At 40.6% G+C, this 16,174-nt stretch overlaps 1 protein-coding gene across 1 annotated transcript in view; it reads left to right on the top strand.

Annotated features, from left to right (window-relative positions):
• Positions 1–208: 208 nt before the first annotated feature.
• The window catches only part of ADARB2 (adenosine deaminase RNA specific B2 (inactive)), a 372,865-nt gene continuing 356,899 nt past the window's right edge, over positions 209–16,174 (top strand). Inside the window, exon 1 of the mRNA XM_082450243.1 lies at positions 209–566. Coding sequence (XP_082306369.1) covers positions 467–566 — 100 coding nt within the window. The 5' untranslated portion in view covers positions 209–466. The remainder of the gene's footprint in view (positions 567–16,174) is intronic.

The following is a 16,174-nucleotide window of genomic DNA, read 5'->3' as shown; positions in this document are numbered from 1 at the left end:
GACAGTTGTGATTGGATCTAATTAGACTTTGCAGCAGCAAATAGACAAGCTCCCTGCGTGATTGGCTTCAAAGTGGCTGGTGCCAAACAACTAGCAGAGGTGCCAAAGTAGAACCCTGCGTTTGGAGCCCAGATCAAGAGAGGCTGCCGGGGCAGGAGGAGGGGGAAGAGGAGGAGGGGGGCCTGGGCCGGGCGCACCTTTCCTTCGCGGTCCCTCCGGCCCTAGAGCGCTTTGGTGCTGGAGCTCAGATCGCGGCTCTCAGCCCAGCTGGAAACAAGTGACAGAGAACAATTAGAGAGGAGGGCGGGCGGGAGAGCGCTTGAGTGCTCAGTCCTAAAAAGTGAACCTGCTCCCTGATTTGCAGACGCATTTACCGGCGGCGGCGGCGGCGGCGGGCGACAAGAGCAGGAAAGGTGAAATTGTTTAAGAAGGATTCCTGCCCTGTTCCACTTACCGGGTCCCAGCCATGGCATCGGTCTTGGGGACCAGCAGAGGGTCCGGAGGGCTGAGCAGTCAACTGAAATGCAAGTCCAAGCGGAGGAGGAGGAGGAGGTCCAAGCGGAAAGGTAAGGAGCCGGCTTTCTGCGCTGTCTCCCGCGAACTCTCCGCGCTGCGCCGCCTCCTCTTGTCTGTGGGCTTTGCCTGTTTCCAGCAGCTTCACTTCAGGATGCTGGTGGGATGTCGGTCGGTACAAAGCAGAGCGCTCGGCTCTGGAGTTCAGATCCCTTTGTAAATGCCGGGGCTTCCGCAAGCCCAGAGAGGGTGGCGAACCAACGGAGCAGAGGGCTCCGCAAAAGGCAGAGGAGAGGGGCGGAGGACGGGGCTGTTCCTTTGACCGGAGTACGTACGGGGCCTCCCTGAACTCGCACTCCCTGGCCGCTGGCCACCGGCACTGCCTCCGACCCTCGCAGAGGCAACGTTAGCTCGGGGGCCAAAGGAAACCCTCTCTTAAGCCAGCATCCCTAAGAACGAGGGACGGGACCTCGTGCCAGCTTTTCCATCCAAACTGTCTTGGAGGAAGGAGTGGGCAAAACCCGGGAAACAGCGTCCCTTCGTTGGCTGACAGTTTCTGTTTAGAGTGGTACCCGTTGTTTTGTAAGCACGGGGACCTGCAGAGAGACCAGGGTTTATCTGGGGGGAATAACCAGAAATTAATACCTGAAAAGAGAAACAGGCATTACAGCTTGTCAGAGGTGAGAAAAACTGCAAACCAGAAAAGGAGAAAAAGCAGCCGATGACAGGTTGCTCCTGACACACCGTCGTGTCTGTGCCTGGTTACCGATCTGTTTGGAGAGGAGCCACCTGAAGTTAGTCAGTCCCATCAGTAGCCCGGGGCTCCCACAGGGGCTGGTGCACAGCCTGCCGCTGCTCCACGGAGGAGGCCGGTCTTGAAATGCCATCCTAGCCGGTGTCCCTTCCACGGGAGGGTGGAAGGAGTCTTCCAGGGCTGCCGGCTCTTCCCCAGAGAGGAACTTGTTATCAGCAGCTCCTTATCATGAGTCTGCAGGAGAAAGTTCAGTTCTTATTATTTGAAATGCGTCGTTTTTTTGTTTTTTTTTTTTTAAAGTGACCAGAGAGCCATAAAGAACAGTTGAAAAGACACAACTAAAATGTACCAGATTTTCCGGTTTCTCTGCCGGAGGGTGCCAAGTTAGATGTGGTTGAAGTTTTAAGTCCTCTCCCAAGAGGACTTCTGCCCCATCTTTTCCTAACTGCTCTCAAACAGTCCCCGAGTCCTTCCCGACTTCTTCCAATAATAGAAATTAGCCGGGCGGTTTGAAGACATAAATGCCAATAGCACACAGTCATTAATTATGATTGTATGTCAGGGTGGCAGGGAGCAAGGTGACAACTTCCCAGGAAGGTTTCAGAGCCTTCGGTGTCAAAGGGGGTGATTCTGTAATTCTAGTTTAACTCTTAAGCTGCTAAAATGAATACCAGCTATTCACTTTGTTACCTGAAAATTTCACTCTGAAACAGATCTGTTAATGTCTTCCAAAAATAGCGCTAACAGAAAGTGACAATGATATTGAAAAAAATCACAGAATTTAATAATGAATATAACTTTTAAAAGAGATAAAAAGGAAACGTTGTCTTGTGTACTTAAAGAGTTCATGTTTTCCAGTATTTTTATTTAGTATATTTAAATATTTAAAATTGAAAAGCATGGAATAATATTTTACAATAAAGCAAAACCTATAGAAAGAAAATATAAGCTGATGAACATTTGTGCCTTTCTCCAAATTCATTTTTTGTACCTTTAAATGTCAGTCATGCCAGCTTATAAGGCATTCGATTTCGGAAAGGAAGACAAGAAATCTGAAGGAGGGCTTCATTGGCTATCTACTTAACTATGACAATTCAAAATAAATTTTATATGAAATATTTATAAGCTTTGTTTTCAATATACCAAGTCTCTTAATTTTTATAGCCAAAAGCTGAAGTGGGAAAGGGTAATCAGGATGTGTGTGCTAATTCCTGTTATGCGTAAATTTATCCGTGGGGTGAAATTTCCTATGGCATCTGCCGACAGCTTATCATGGTCTATGAGTCAAATCAAACTGCTAAGTATTCACTTCTAAGGGGAAAGTTAACAGTGTAAGTGTGTGTGGTCAAACGAAAAGAAAACAGCAATGACAGAGCACTTTAAATCTTTATTTGCGTTTTTCTGGGAATAGATCAGTTTGTATATAACTCCCAGTTATTACAGATGCTTTTTTTCCCTCTTCTATCAGGACAATAGTGAATTTAAATTATGTTCTAATATTCATGAATCTTAATAACAGTAATTGAATAGCATAGCCTCAGCTTTTAAGCTTATCTAATAATAAAGCTCTGTATTTGTCACAATTTAAAATCCACATGTGTATGGGGGGCTGTTAAGGAATTTTGGTAAGGCTCTACTTAGTACTAACTAAAGCCACTGATTATGAGCACAAAGAAGGAGTTCTTTTTGTATGTGAATAAATAAATTAAAATAAATGTTCATTTTTTTGGCCAATGATAAGTGTATTTCCACCTATTCTAATGAACAAGAGTCATTTTGAAGCTGCATCATAACTTTTAGTTTCCTGGAGCTGTCAGCCGAAGTGCTACCGGCTTGCTATAGGTATTCTCTAAAAGTGGCTTTGTTATGATTTCTTTATTATGCTTTTTATTGTCAAAATAATCTATGGGCTCTGAAATAAAAACTCTGTCACTACAGTATAAGTGTGGAATTGATACCATACTCCCATTATTATTAACTATGATCCAGAGTCTCGGAAATAAAATTTTTTCCTGTAGGAGGTATTTTTTAGTCACCATACCACACAGAAAGTAGTTTATATCGTTAAAAGTCCAAAAAAACTAAAAATAAAAATAAAACTTAGTCACAGAATATGACTTTGGGTATTACCTAGCTGAGACCTGCATTTGTCTCTCAGATAAACTTTTAAAAGGATACTGAGCAAACCTCCCCACCCACCAATCCTCCTGTTATTTTATTAGGACCCAGTGCTGTCCATTTCTCTCTGTGTGTTATTTTTTAGTTGGGACTTTACCTTAGAAATTATTTATGAATGTTTTACATTTTCTGTACAAACAAGAAATGTCAAATTTTGACGTTTTTATGGGAAAAAAACAGGCAGTTAAAAAAAATCTGTGAAAAGGACACTTTTTTTTTTTTTACACATGTGGCTAAGGAGTGTTCACCTCCCCTGTAACATGTGAGACCCGTCAGTTTATTCTGCTTCTATTTCATGCAAAGACTTTCAGAAAACCCTGGCAGCTCTTGTAGTTTAGGAGAGTTGACTGCTGCCTGCCCACACAAAATACCCACTTAGCTCATCTCTCTCGGAGAATTCTAAGAGACTGTGCTCTGCTTTACAGTTCTGGGTAAAATTATGTGGGGTGATTGCACACAACCACGTCTGTTATGTGGTTGTATTACAGAAATGTCTGCCTGTATTACAAAAGAATTGAATGTGTGAATATTGTAAAAGGTATATATTTTAACCCTAAATAATAAAGGCAAAGGTTGAAGGTTTCTTAAATTAGTATCAGCTCAAGCAGGTAGCACAAGAGGCAGAATCACCAAAACAGTGTAGTATATAAAGATAAGTCACTTAAATTTTTATCAGTTAATCTCTGGACCATTGGATACCTCCAGGGTAATATGCCTGAGGAATTTCATAGGTATATTTTTAATTATTAAAATAGTATATGTATTCTCTCTTGTTTCTCTTGATCTTTCTTTGGTGAGAGTAGTTTTCCAAAAAGAAGCTGTGTATTGGCATGAAATGAATTTTGTAAATAAAATGTTTTTAACATTTGACCCATGAGTATATACAATGTATAAAATGACTGAAATCTCTGGAAATAAAAAAAGATTGCTCTTTCAATACAAACATATTAGGAAATGGATTGGGAACCGATACAAATTCAGTTGGTTCCAGGAGGTAAACAGGAAGACAGGGTTTTAAGTGAAGTGCCTCAATCATTAAAACAGAGAAAGGGAGGGAACTTTGGAGAACTGTTTTAAATGCTGTAGAAACAATCATTTGGTAACTCGGTCCCCTTGAATTCAGCATCAACACACCACCTGTCTTTTTGAGGCATTTGACGGCAAACTAAGTTAATGCTTGAATTTCACGTATTGTTCCAGGGGGATAAGTTACACAGAGTTTTAGAAAATTGAGGGTGAATTTTGGAAGCTAACACACAGGTAAAGCTCTGCAGAAGTAAGGTGATGAATCACGAGGAGGTAGGAGTGGCCGGTTGATGAACGTGGGGAAATGCAGATAAAAAGTTGGCAAAAGGAACAGGATAAGTAGAGCATATGGACTGCAGACACAGGCTTGTTGTGAAATGGAATTCCGTGCAAAGCTAATGAAATAGAAAGATGGGCCAAGGATGAAGGTGGGAGGCCTGCGGCTGTCAGCCCCCGCAGCGGCAGAGTAGCCGGCGGGGCTCATCCTGGCTGCTGGGGACTTAACTCCTGCATCACAGCCGAGCATCCATGCTTGCCGCTTACCTCGCTCGCCCACAGCTCCAGAGGAAGGGCTGGATTTAGTGATAAAATTAAATTGATGAAACTGTTCGCCATCCTCTAATTATGTGAGGGCTTTTTCTTCCTTTCTCTTTTTAAAATTTGTATTAGTAACTCTGGTTTCTAGTGACCCGTGTAATAGCAGTAATTTGAGATTGCTTCAAGGGCATTAGATATGATGAGTGAACTTGAATTTAGAATAAAAATATGAGATTCATGTATCCATAGCTAAATAGTGGTGATTCGGTTACTGCAGAAGTGCTGTCCCAGAAGAACATTATGTAAGGAAATGCAGAATAAGGAAATTGCATTTTTCTTTTCTTGAGGCATGGAGAGACAACTTATGCTTTGAAAGCATTCAATGTTCAATTTAAAAACCATAGGTGCTTGTAGTTGTGTGTGTATACCTATATACATATATACACAGTGAAGACAGCGGAAACATTTGAGCATTTTTTATGTCTGCCTGCTTCTTTTTCTAAAATGCTAAAAATGAAAGCATTGTTTTTGTAATATGGACAGTTTTGAACAACTCATAAACCCAAAAATAATTATACTACTCTGCTCTTCATCATTTAAAAATATTATCTCTAAATGCTGCATTGGTAAATGGAGCTCTTAATTACTAGCAAACAAGATTTCTAAAAGGATAAATTTTCACATGATAAGCAAGATTTTAAAAGCACTTATTTTAGCCATTACTAAACTGAATAAAGAAAACAAGGTGAATGTCAAGTGAAATATGAAAAGCACGATGTGCTTCACAAAATAGTCAAACTATTGAGTGTTAGCATATCCATGAGCTTATACATCACGAGAAAAAGCCACACAGCCATGTACTGCCTGAGCGCAGCAAAGACCTGTTTCATGTTGTCGAGTCTCTGTAAATAGTGAAGCCAAAACCCGTCTTTTCAGTTAAATGGTTCTCCTGCACTGAAATACAGAAATACATGCTGTGAAATACTGGATTATGCAAAGAGAATTGTTTATTCCTCGCTATTAATATATTATAATTCCCTTAAGAATGTATCACTATCAAAGAAAGGGACATTACTTTCAGAAAGAGGGGAAAACGCCTGCTTAATTCTTGATCCACATGTGAATCTGATACCCTCATGTGGGACTTCCAGAAACAGAACGGGAGGGCACACTGAGAAATTTAAAACCTAGACTCTTGTACTTGCATATGTGACTGCCTTGGTTCCAAACATCCCTCTTGGGTGATTAAAATTTTATTTCCCTGTTTATTTTATTTAAAAGGAATGGGGGACGGGGGCTATTGCCTCTGATTTCCTGATGTTTAAGCAACATCACAGCAAATGTAGCTCTGAGAGCCCTAAACCTCCATCCACAGATTTGTGAGTGAATCCATTTTCCCAGGAACCATATCCAAGAAATGGCAACCTAGAAGTGGAAGTGTTTGCTTTTTAAGATATCAGTAATTTTCCCCAAAATAAACTTGGCCACTTGCAAAGACAGCTGATTTTTTTCTGAAGAATGATAAATATTTGAAAATAAAGAGTTAATCTGAGTGCCTGAGTTCCCTCCATACACTGTGGACATTTAGTCATCTTTTATTATAGTTACAGGTATTAACTATGAAGAGTAGCAAAATAATTTCATTTTATTATTTCATGGATGGGGAATGAATACAACTAGTATCTGGTTTCTGGTAAGAAAGCAGCTAGTAAGTGTCCCTTTGTGTCATAAAACACACACACACACACAAATTCACTATCATCTGTTTTAAATTATGAAAATTATCAAGTTAATGTTAAAAATTTTTTAATCTCAAAAAATAGCAAGCAGGTAATATAACTTTTATATTCATACTAAAGAGGGCATTTTATGCTTGATTAGGAAATAGTGTCCAATAAATGGGACACTTACAACGATAAAGAGTAGCATTTAAGATGGAAGCGACATATCAAGTGACTTTTAGATTTTAAGACCATTTTTTTTTGAATCCCTAAGAGATGAAATTTTAAAAGCTTTTTTTAAGCTGTGTTCACGTAAAATCACAGGACTGGAGGTGGCTTCATGTGGCTGCTTTGATGCAGAGAAGGCAGACAGATCAGTCCTGCTTGTATACCTACTAACACAGCCCCAACGTGAATAGTCACAGGGGCTGCCCTGCAGCTAAAATGTTCCAGCTCATGTCCACACCGGCTACCATCAAAACCTCCCACGACTGGAGAGAGAAGCTGGGGTGTAGACAAAAGGTAGAATAAGACAGTTATCATTTCCAGTGTAATTACCTGTTCACTTTAGCTAAAATCTGGTTACATCCATTCCACCAAGCGCTTTTATAACGGTGCCCACAGAGAACTTTCTCACAAAAGAGATCGAGGCTTCTTTCTGCTGCTGTTTCACCATTTGAATGATAAATACAGCTAATATTGCTCAGAATATATTAGCCAACCTTCCTTTCTGGACTCTCTACTATATAGAGGTGACTCTTACATCCAAATGTTAGCTCAGGGCTGCCAGGTGATCGCACATAATAGAAAGTGTTCCTTTAAATACTTCAACTAGGGTGTGCTTTGGAGACTTTTACAGATTTAATTAATCTTTGCCGCTCCATTTATTTGAGATGAAATCTCTAATTCTTGTTTCCTACCACCGATAGACAGAAGATCTGCCTCATCATTGTATAATGTCTTAGGTGATTTCTCAAATATGGCATGAAAATAGGACAGAGGGGGACCCAGTTCTCTGAAACTGGAGCCCAAGTCAAATCCTTTCTCTGTTAAAATCAGACAAAAAGTGGGGCGGTTCTGTTTCTCAGAAGCAGGACTTCGGAATCATGATAAAGTAGCTCACAGCGTACACCTAGGACACCAATAATTGATTTAAAAACTATTTTATCTAAGTCCATCGGAAGTACACAGATGTCCTCTCTTAAAAATTAACGCAATATTTCCTAAAAGTTTAATTGCTTTTGGAAAAGTCCAATTTAATAAACGTGACAGAAACGTCAGCAAAATAGATTTTGACCTCCTCTACCCCCAAGTCTGGCTGCGCTCACTCATCCCTGTCTGGAACAGATGCTCCTCCTGCATTTGGCTTATGGCTGTGGAATCTATGTGTCCTTAAAGGAAACATGCTCTCTTTCTAGTACACTGTGCTCGGACTGAAACATAAAGGTGCACAAGCTCAGAGACTGCCAGTCATGTACAATTTTAAAAGATTTTCTTATGAATTTGGATGTTGAGCAAAACAATATTGCCTTTTACTATTCCTTAGGTGAATAAAATCATGGAAGGCCTACTTTAACCACAGACATAAAGATATTTTATTTGTGTTTTAACTCTAAATATTCACACTGTGGATGAAAGTTTGTAAAGGACCATCCAGATTCTAACAGAATTCTAACAGAAAGTGACTTTTTAATTCAAAACATATGGTTCAAGGAGAAATTTTTTTAATTCAAATGAGTCCATGCTGCTAATTTTCTTTCTAAAGAAGAAGTGAATTTGAAATAAAAATCATTGCTTTGTCCCTAGGTTAAATAATAGCTTTAAAAATACTCTAAGACAGTAGAACAGGGAATATAGTAACTTTGACAGCCCTTGAACGATACTGAACTGAGAGCAAATACTGTCCGCCTGACGGTGGCTTTGGTGGCAGCACGTGTGTCACTGCACCAGCCCTTCTCAGAGCTGCAGGGGGGTCTATTCAGGGCTGGTTGAAATCCAGGGAGATATTTTCTTCTTAAGCATTTAGTATGATAAGTTTATTCATTTTAGACCTAAAAAATGTGGAGTTCATGTCATTTTATTGTTATCACTTGAGAAACAAGTATTTTTTAGTGAAGTTAAATTTATTTGGGACTTTTGTATATAGATAATGAATAGAGTTCAAGTTATTAAAAATTGCACTTTCTGTAGACTGTTAATATATATGTATAATATATACAGATGACAGACTCAAAATTTAAAATACATATAAGCATTTATTGAAATAATGATTTCATTATTTTGAAATATTGAATAATATTGAAATATTAAAAGATTCTCCATCAGCTGTCTGGAACAGCAGAAGTCTAATACTCATTTTTAGAAGAACATTTTAAAAATTAAGTATAGAAAAAATCCTGAGAGCATGAACTCCTTGAGAAATAGTGAAAAAAAGAACTTGGTTGATGATCATGCTTTTTAGTGTTGAGAAAAACATCATTTTTTAAATTTTAAAATTTCATAAAGATGTGAAATAAATCTTTTTTGTCTTTTCCTCTAATAAGACTTAATCTATCCCCTTACATCATAAAATGAGAGAAACAGAAACCATGGTGGTATGAAGGGATTTGAACAGAAGGAGAGGGGACAGGAGAGAGAGAATAACTTACAGATCTCTTTCTTCCTGTGCTCTAATCAGAGTTCATCTTCCTGCATATTTTCTGTATCTTCCAAAACAGAGAGGGCTCTTGATTGAAAAGTAGGGGACGTGAGATCCAGTTCTGCTCTGTTTGCAGTTTGCCTTAAACATTGCATATGTATTCAAACAAGGGCTGTATTGGACCTGTGTGAGTACCTTTTATTCATTTGCAATTGTGTCTCCTCGGGTGCTTACTCTGGACTGGGCAAAGAACTAGGAACTAAAAAGACGCAAGAAAAAAAGTCGACAGGGTCCTCCTTCTCTCTGAGCTTGTATTGGATTTGGGGATATAGACACACAAATGTAAAATCAGGGAACAAAAACAGACCACCAGGACCCCAACATAGTATTAGGTCCTACGGGAATTTTTTTTAATACCCAATAGTAGCATATATTTTACAAAATTGAATTTCTATTGTATTTCTTTTATCATTGCAGGTGAAACCTCCTGTATAAAAACTAAATCATTAAAATATAAACTCCTGTAGGTTTAAGCCTTTTTATCCCCTCCGCAGTGGCAAAACATAATAGCTGCTCAATTAAAATTCACTGAGAAAGTTGATTTCATTTTTGAAATGAGTTGTTTAAAGAAATAATCAGAATGTAGTAAAAGGGAAGCTTTTCTAAGGAGATTGGGTACAGATCTCATGAGCTGCTACAGTTTACAGCAGGGAACAAACAACATGAGGGGTGTGGGTGGGATGATATTCATGTTACCTTGGGGGTGATGACCGCTAGGGAAAGATGTGGCTTCTCCCGTTCTTGTTTTGTGGAATTGTCTGCAGGTTTGATTAGCGGGCGTTTGTCTGTGTGCGTGGTGATTTCTCAAGGGGCCAGATGTACTCGGTGTGGTCCCAGAAATTAGCACACAGGCTCTCTCATTGTACACCATCAATAAATGGTTGTTGCAGAGTCAATTTATAAAGGGCACTGACTGACTTATTTTTAAGCCATTGCTAGGGAAATTTGAATGTATTCATTCAACAAACATTTATGGGGCATCTTTATGTGTCAGCCATCGTGCTAAATGGCAGGGATTAAGCAGTCACAGAAGCTCTGGAAAATGTTCTGAAAGAGCCAGACGGCACATCTCAACACGGCCCTGGCTTCTCCATAGTCCATGCTGAAGAGATAGTGCACAGTCCCCCCACCGGAAGCTGGGGAGGCACATTCTGCCATTTGCCAAACCAGCCCCGCCGATGATCGTCACGCTCGTGGGTGTTTGTGTGGATGGGGTGAGGTGCAACCCTCAGACCCAGACAAATTCCCAAGGTGCTTCTCAATGAGACTGGTGCCCCCCCACCCTTGACCCTGAGGAGTTCTTCTCCGCCTCTCTGTCCTCTGCCTGCAGCTTGGGCACAGAGGCACACCCCCTCCTGCCTCGTGGGTGCACACGTGTCCTTGAATCGATCCTACCTGCAACCAGCGCCCGGACTCCCCCCTTCGAGACAGGACCAGGCACCACCCCAAACTCAGCCGCCATCCTGCTTCTCATTTCACAAAATTCCACTCTGTCCTCATGGTTGAGGGTAAACATTGTGTGCATCTGTATAGTTCAGAAGTCTAGAACCAAGCCTGAGAAAGTGAGTAAACCAGGCGTCTAACTTGTGGGATGGTTGGCATCTCTCTGCCTGGAGGTGATGCAAAGTAGGTACAGGGCTCATCCCAGCAGCCATAGGAGGCGTTCCCACCGTGTCCACTCAATACTGTGGACACAGGATATGTTGTGGAAAAGATGAGCCATTGATCCTGTCCCTTGTTTTTGTGTAGATAGCATGTTTCTCGGTCTTTCTTATCTCTTACCTATTAGATGACCTTGGAATGATCTCTCTCTCTATTTCACATACATTAATTAAGCAGGTGACGTGTGTATAGCACTAGGAGATAAAATTCTTTAGTGCGTGACTTACGTGGTCTGCTCACTTTGGCTACAGGGATGCTGGCTGCACGAGTTAGGACTTGATATTTATCTATAACGATACTTAGGAAAGTCTCCAAACTTGAACATCAGGGAAACAATAAAAAATGCAAGTTGATAAAATTGAAACCATACAATGGATTGAGTGCTACATCCCGTTTGTATATATTTGTAATAAAATAAATAGGAACTTGGTGTGAGACACTCCCGGTGTGACATCACTGGACTCCCTGGTCCAGGAGTGGGGGATGTTGAGTTTACCCACATCCCAGGCAAAGTGTATGAACTAAACATTCATGAGCCTGGATGTGTCTATTTTACAGAAAGTTAGCCTCACCCAAAAAGTTAACAAAACACAAGGGAGGACAAGTCCTGAAAGATTCATGTAGTTGATACTCTGCTCTTGAGTTTTCAACAAGATTGTCTTGATTAGTCACTTGTAAATTAGCTCTGCTGAAGCCATTCAACCGACTGTCCATTTGGCCCATAGACAATAAGAACTAAAAATTAGTCACTAATATTTATTGCGCACTTAACACTGTTCTACTCCAGAAATTTCTCTCTGCTGCACCATTTCCTTATCTATAAAGTAGGAACAGTATTTGAACCATAAGACTGTGAGATATATAAATATATATTTCACATACATTCACGTACATATATGTGTGCATATATATACACAGTCATTCAGTGATTAGCAAAACATCCTCATATTTAGGTGACCTATAAATGAACCTTTAAGATAAAATGTAGAATAGAGGAGTTTTTTTGTACTTATTAGTCTAAGTTAACCATACAAAAAAGTCTACATAGAGAGTATATTAGTCAGCTAGGGCTGCTGTAACCAACAGCACAACAGAAATTTATTCTCTCCCAGTGCTAGAGTCTGGAGATGGAGGTCAGGGTGTCATCAGGGCTGGATTGTCCTGAGGCCTGCCTCGCGCTGTGTCCGCACGTGGTCTCCCTCTGTGTGTGTCTGTGTCCTCATCTCCTCTTCTTATCAGGACATCAGTCATATGGGATTAGGACCCACTCCAATGACCTCATTTTACTGTAATCACCTCGTTAAAGACCCGTCTCCAAACACAGTCACATTCTGAGTCCTGGGGATTGGGGGCTTCAACGTGTGAATGTGTGGGGGACAGAACTCAGCCCGTAACAGCAGAAAGCACTGTTCTTTTTACATTTAGAGACATTTCCTGAAACTAAAGCACACTGTTGGCTTATCAGTGCCCTCTTTCCAGAAACATTACCTCCACCTCAATAAGGGCCAGAAAATTCATGTTCCATTTTCATCACCATGATATCTCTAGTATATAAACCATAAAATCTCTAGTGGCTGAGAAATGCTTGTAGAATGGGACTAACGTTAGACTTGATTAAATAATGTCCATAATATTTTTTCTTGATTATTTTGTCATGAGTGTTGCCATCTGATCTGATGATGTAAACCTACGTGGATTTTATTTTATTCGGCCTCTTGTGTCGTCCTTTCCTGCCCCGTGAAGATTCCCATTTCTACTTAAAGGTAGCGTGAACCGTGATGTTCTGAGGCGGGTTCTCTTCCACAGTGTAAGTGGTGGGAGGATCACACAGACGCACGCGCGCACACACACACCCCACGGAGGGCTCTTTCTCCTGCTTGACTAGAATCGTCCTATGCCTTTCTTACTGAGAGGTTAACTAAAAATCCTCTTATTTCTGGATGAGGGGAGTGAGACTCCGAGACAAGTGGCTACTGCCGAGAGCTGGGTCGTGAGAGAACCTGAATTGGATCCTGTGTTTTTCAATCAGATGCTCTTGGTGAGGACCTGCCGTCCTGCTGTGGAGTTGAGCATGCAGGTCCCTGGAAGGAGGGGACTTGGAGGGTGAGGTGACGTGGTTTCTGGGAAAGAGGGGCTCATTGCCACTTGGGGACCCCGGAGCAAACATCTCGGAGAACGTCACCAGTGCCCGTGAGTGCCGCGGCACGGAGCGTGACGTGGAGCATGACGTGAGGCACTTGTGGGGTCTGTGCTTCCCGTTTTCACAAAGATGCTGAAGAGCATGAAGCCAGCTCATGATACCGTCATGTGTGTGAGTGTGTGTGTAAGAACATGTGTTTGTGGGCATGTATTTGCATATATGTAAATACATATATAGAGAGATATTTATACACAACTGTGCTTTCATTTGCTTAAATAGCCTCAGCAACACAATTATCTGATTTGAAGGTTAAAGAAACCCTTAGAGATGGTTCAACCAACTCAGACATTTTTCATTTTTATCTTCATTTTTCAGATATCTAAATAATACACATTTGCTCCACAATAAATATTAATTGTTGCACAAGGTAAAAATATTCAACAACTACAATGAATTAATATTAGAGGTGAGGAAATTTTAAATTCTATTTTTAAAAATCAAATACAAAAATAGAAGGCCCGAGTGCTGTACATAAACAACACCTGCATACACAACCACTGCCTACACAACACCTGCATACACAACCACTGCCTACAGAAAACCTGCCTACACATCTGCATACACACCTGTATACACATCTGCCTACACACTACCTGCATACACAACCTCTGCATACACAACACACACAAAAAAAGTGTATCTAGATGAGCACACAGTTTATAGTGATACTCAAATTAGTTAATATTTTGCAGTGAAAATGAAGCCTATTCTTCACTCAATGTAACCCTGGAACTAAATCTGAATGCTCTAAAATGTTCTCATCATACTTAAATACCTTTTTGTTTACTGTGCACCTGGATTTAAACGGAGAACATCCTGAACTACCTTGTGTGTGTCTGTGCTTGCGCACAGGATATTTTTCATAAACTTTCATGCATAAAGGATACATTTAATGTTCCCATTTCCTGGATTAAACAGCTCAGAGTGTGTGCTGTCTGTACAAAGTCAAAATCAGCTTGAAGCCACAGGTAAACATATAGGTTCTGTTTCAAATTCACTGAGTAAATGGATGAAAAGTGGATTACAAAACAAATTTGGGTAGAGAATAGTCAAATGGGACATCTGAACTCAGCATATGACTACTGATCCTGGAAGTATCAACTTTGAAACAAAGCAGTTAAATAACAGTGACCCTCATAAGTAAACAGAGTGTTTCCACAGTGTAACAAAGGAATATTAGCATTAAGGGAATATATGCAACTCCACTGACACAAATGGACTGAAATTGCTCTTCCCATCTGTTCAATGTCTTATTTATAAAATCATTTTACATAAACACACACAGGTAGATTTCTGGGCTTGTAAAATTTCTTTGTAAACAAACCACCAGTTCTTGGTGACATTGTGTTTATAACTGGAGAATGAATCTGGATCCCTTACCTTCAGCAGTGAGAATGAGAGGCTGCCTCGTGCCACTGACCTTGAGAGGAGAGTGACCTGAGCGGATTTCTTTAGACCCCTCCCCGATCATTTTGTGGAACTGACGGAGGCTCCAGACCCCGAGCTGGGTCAAGGAAGGAGCTGAGGGTGGATAAAAGTACAGGCTGTGTCCAATGGAAGGACCTCTGAGCCCCTGGCCCAGAGCAGGTCTGACACGGATGCAGCATTTCAACAGCATCATACATGGGACTCAGGTTACGTGTGGCAGGCAGTGTATGCGGCTTAAACAGGCTTCTGTGAACTTCCCTGCTGATGTACCAACCATGCATAAAATTCCCTGTTTGCAAAAATATCTTCCAACTCCCAACTGACTTACAATAGAAGTTGTCCCTAATCTGAGTGTCTCCACATGTGTGCATGTGTGTGTGTGTGAGAGACAGGGTGGGTGCAGTGGTGTGCCTTTGCACACCATGTCACAGATATGGAAAAAGAAAAACCAGGTCACTTAGTATAAGTAGAATCTTTACAGATAAAAAAATGCATGGGCAGATTTAGAAAGTACTCTGATAATGAGCTTATATTTTCAAAGTTTATTTTCAATACTTGTTCTTTCCTAATTCTTTTACATCAACATTAACATTTGTTGGTCTTAAAACACACAGTAAACTTTCGCCTCTTGCAGTATTTTGATTCCTTTTCTTCTCTTGGTTGCCTTATTTTTTTAAGTGACTTTGCCTTTTTATGCAAGTTGAATGATAATGAATCAGTTACCCTGTACTGGTCAGTCTTGAAGCTGAGGCCCCTCTGAGCTGAAGAAGGTAGAAAACTTGAGCTTGAAATTTAGGTTTGTTCATTAACATCTTCCTGCATTTCATTCATACGAGTGCTGATTTTTCTTCCAGTTATGTTCATTGTTTTCCTTATCAAGTTTCACAAAGGTACTACGCTTTTGGAATCACTTTCACTAAATCAATGGGAAGATCAAATGGATAATGTTCAATGTAGACTCGTTTAAGGAAAATAATGGATGCCTTAAACTTTCTGATAACCTTGCAAATGGAAGCATCCACGGTGAGCAAGTGTTGCCAAGAGACCAGGCACACGTGAGCCAAAAAAGAGCAATCTATAAACTGTTCATCACTCCTCTTCTTTTCATTGCTGTGTTAGCTGCTCTCAAAGTGTGTTTTCAGTGGACTGTCAAGCCTTCGCCAACTGTTTCTTAAGGAGGGCACTCGTGTGCCCAGGTGTGCCCAGGTGTTGCCTGTGTACACCTGAGTGTAGGACTGACTAGACATGGTTCCCTGTTTCACTCTTGTAAGCATCCCGACTTAAGACGGCTAACCACGCAATCACATGCCCCGTAACTTATGAAACAATGCTAAGTGTTATTATTATCCCACTGATACTCAAAGACCCCCTCAAGACATCCTTCCCTCCTTTGTTACGTTTTCCTGAGCTATATATCACCATACATTTGTGGGTGTAATGTTCCTGCTTTATATTTG

Source organism: Balaenoptera physalus (assembly GCF_965194825.1).
Source record: "Balaenoptera physalus genome assembly, chromosome: 2".
Lineage (NCBI taxonomy): Eukaryota > Metazoa > Chordata > Mammalia > Artiodactyla > Balaenopteridae > Balaenoptera > Balaenoptera physalus.
This window is presented reverse-complemented; position numbering and strand designations above follow the sequence as displayed.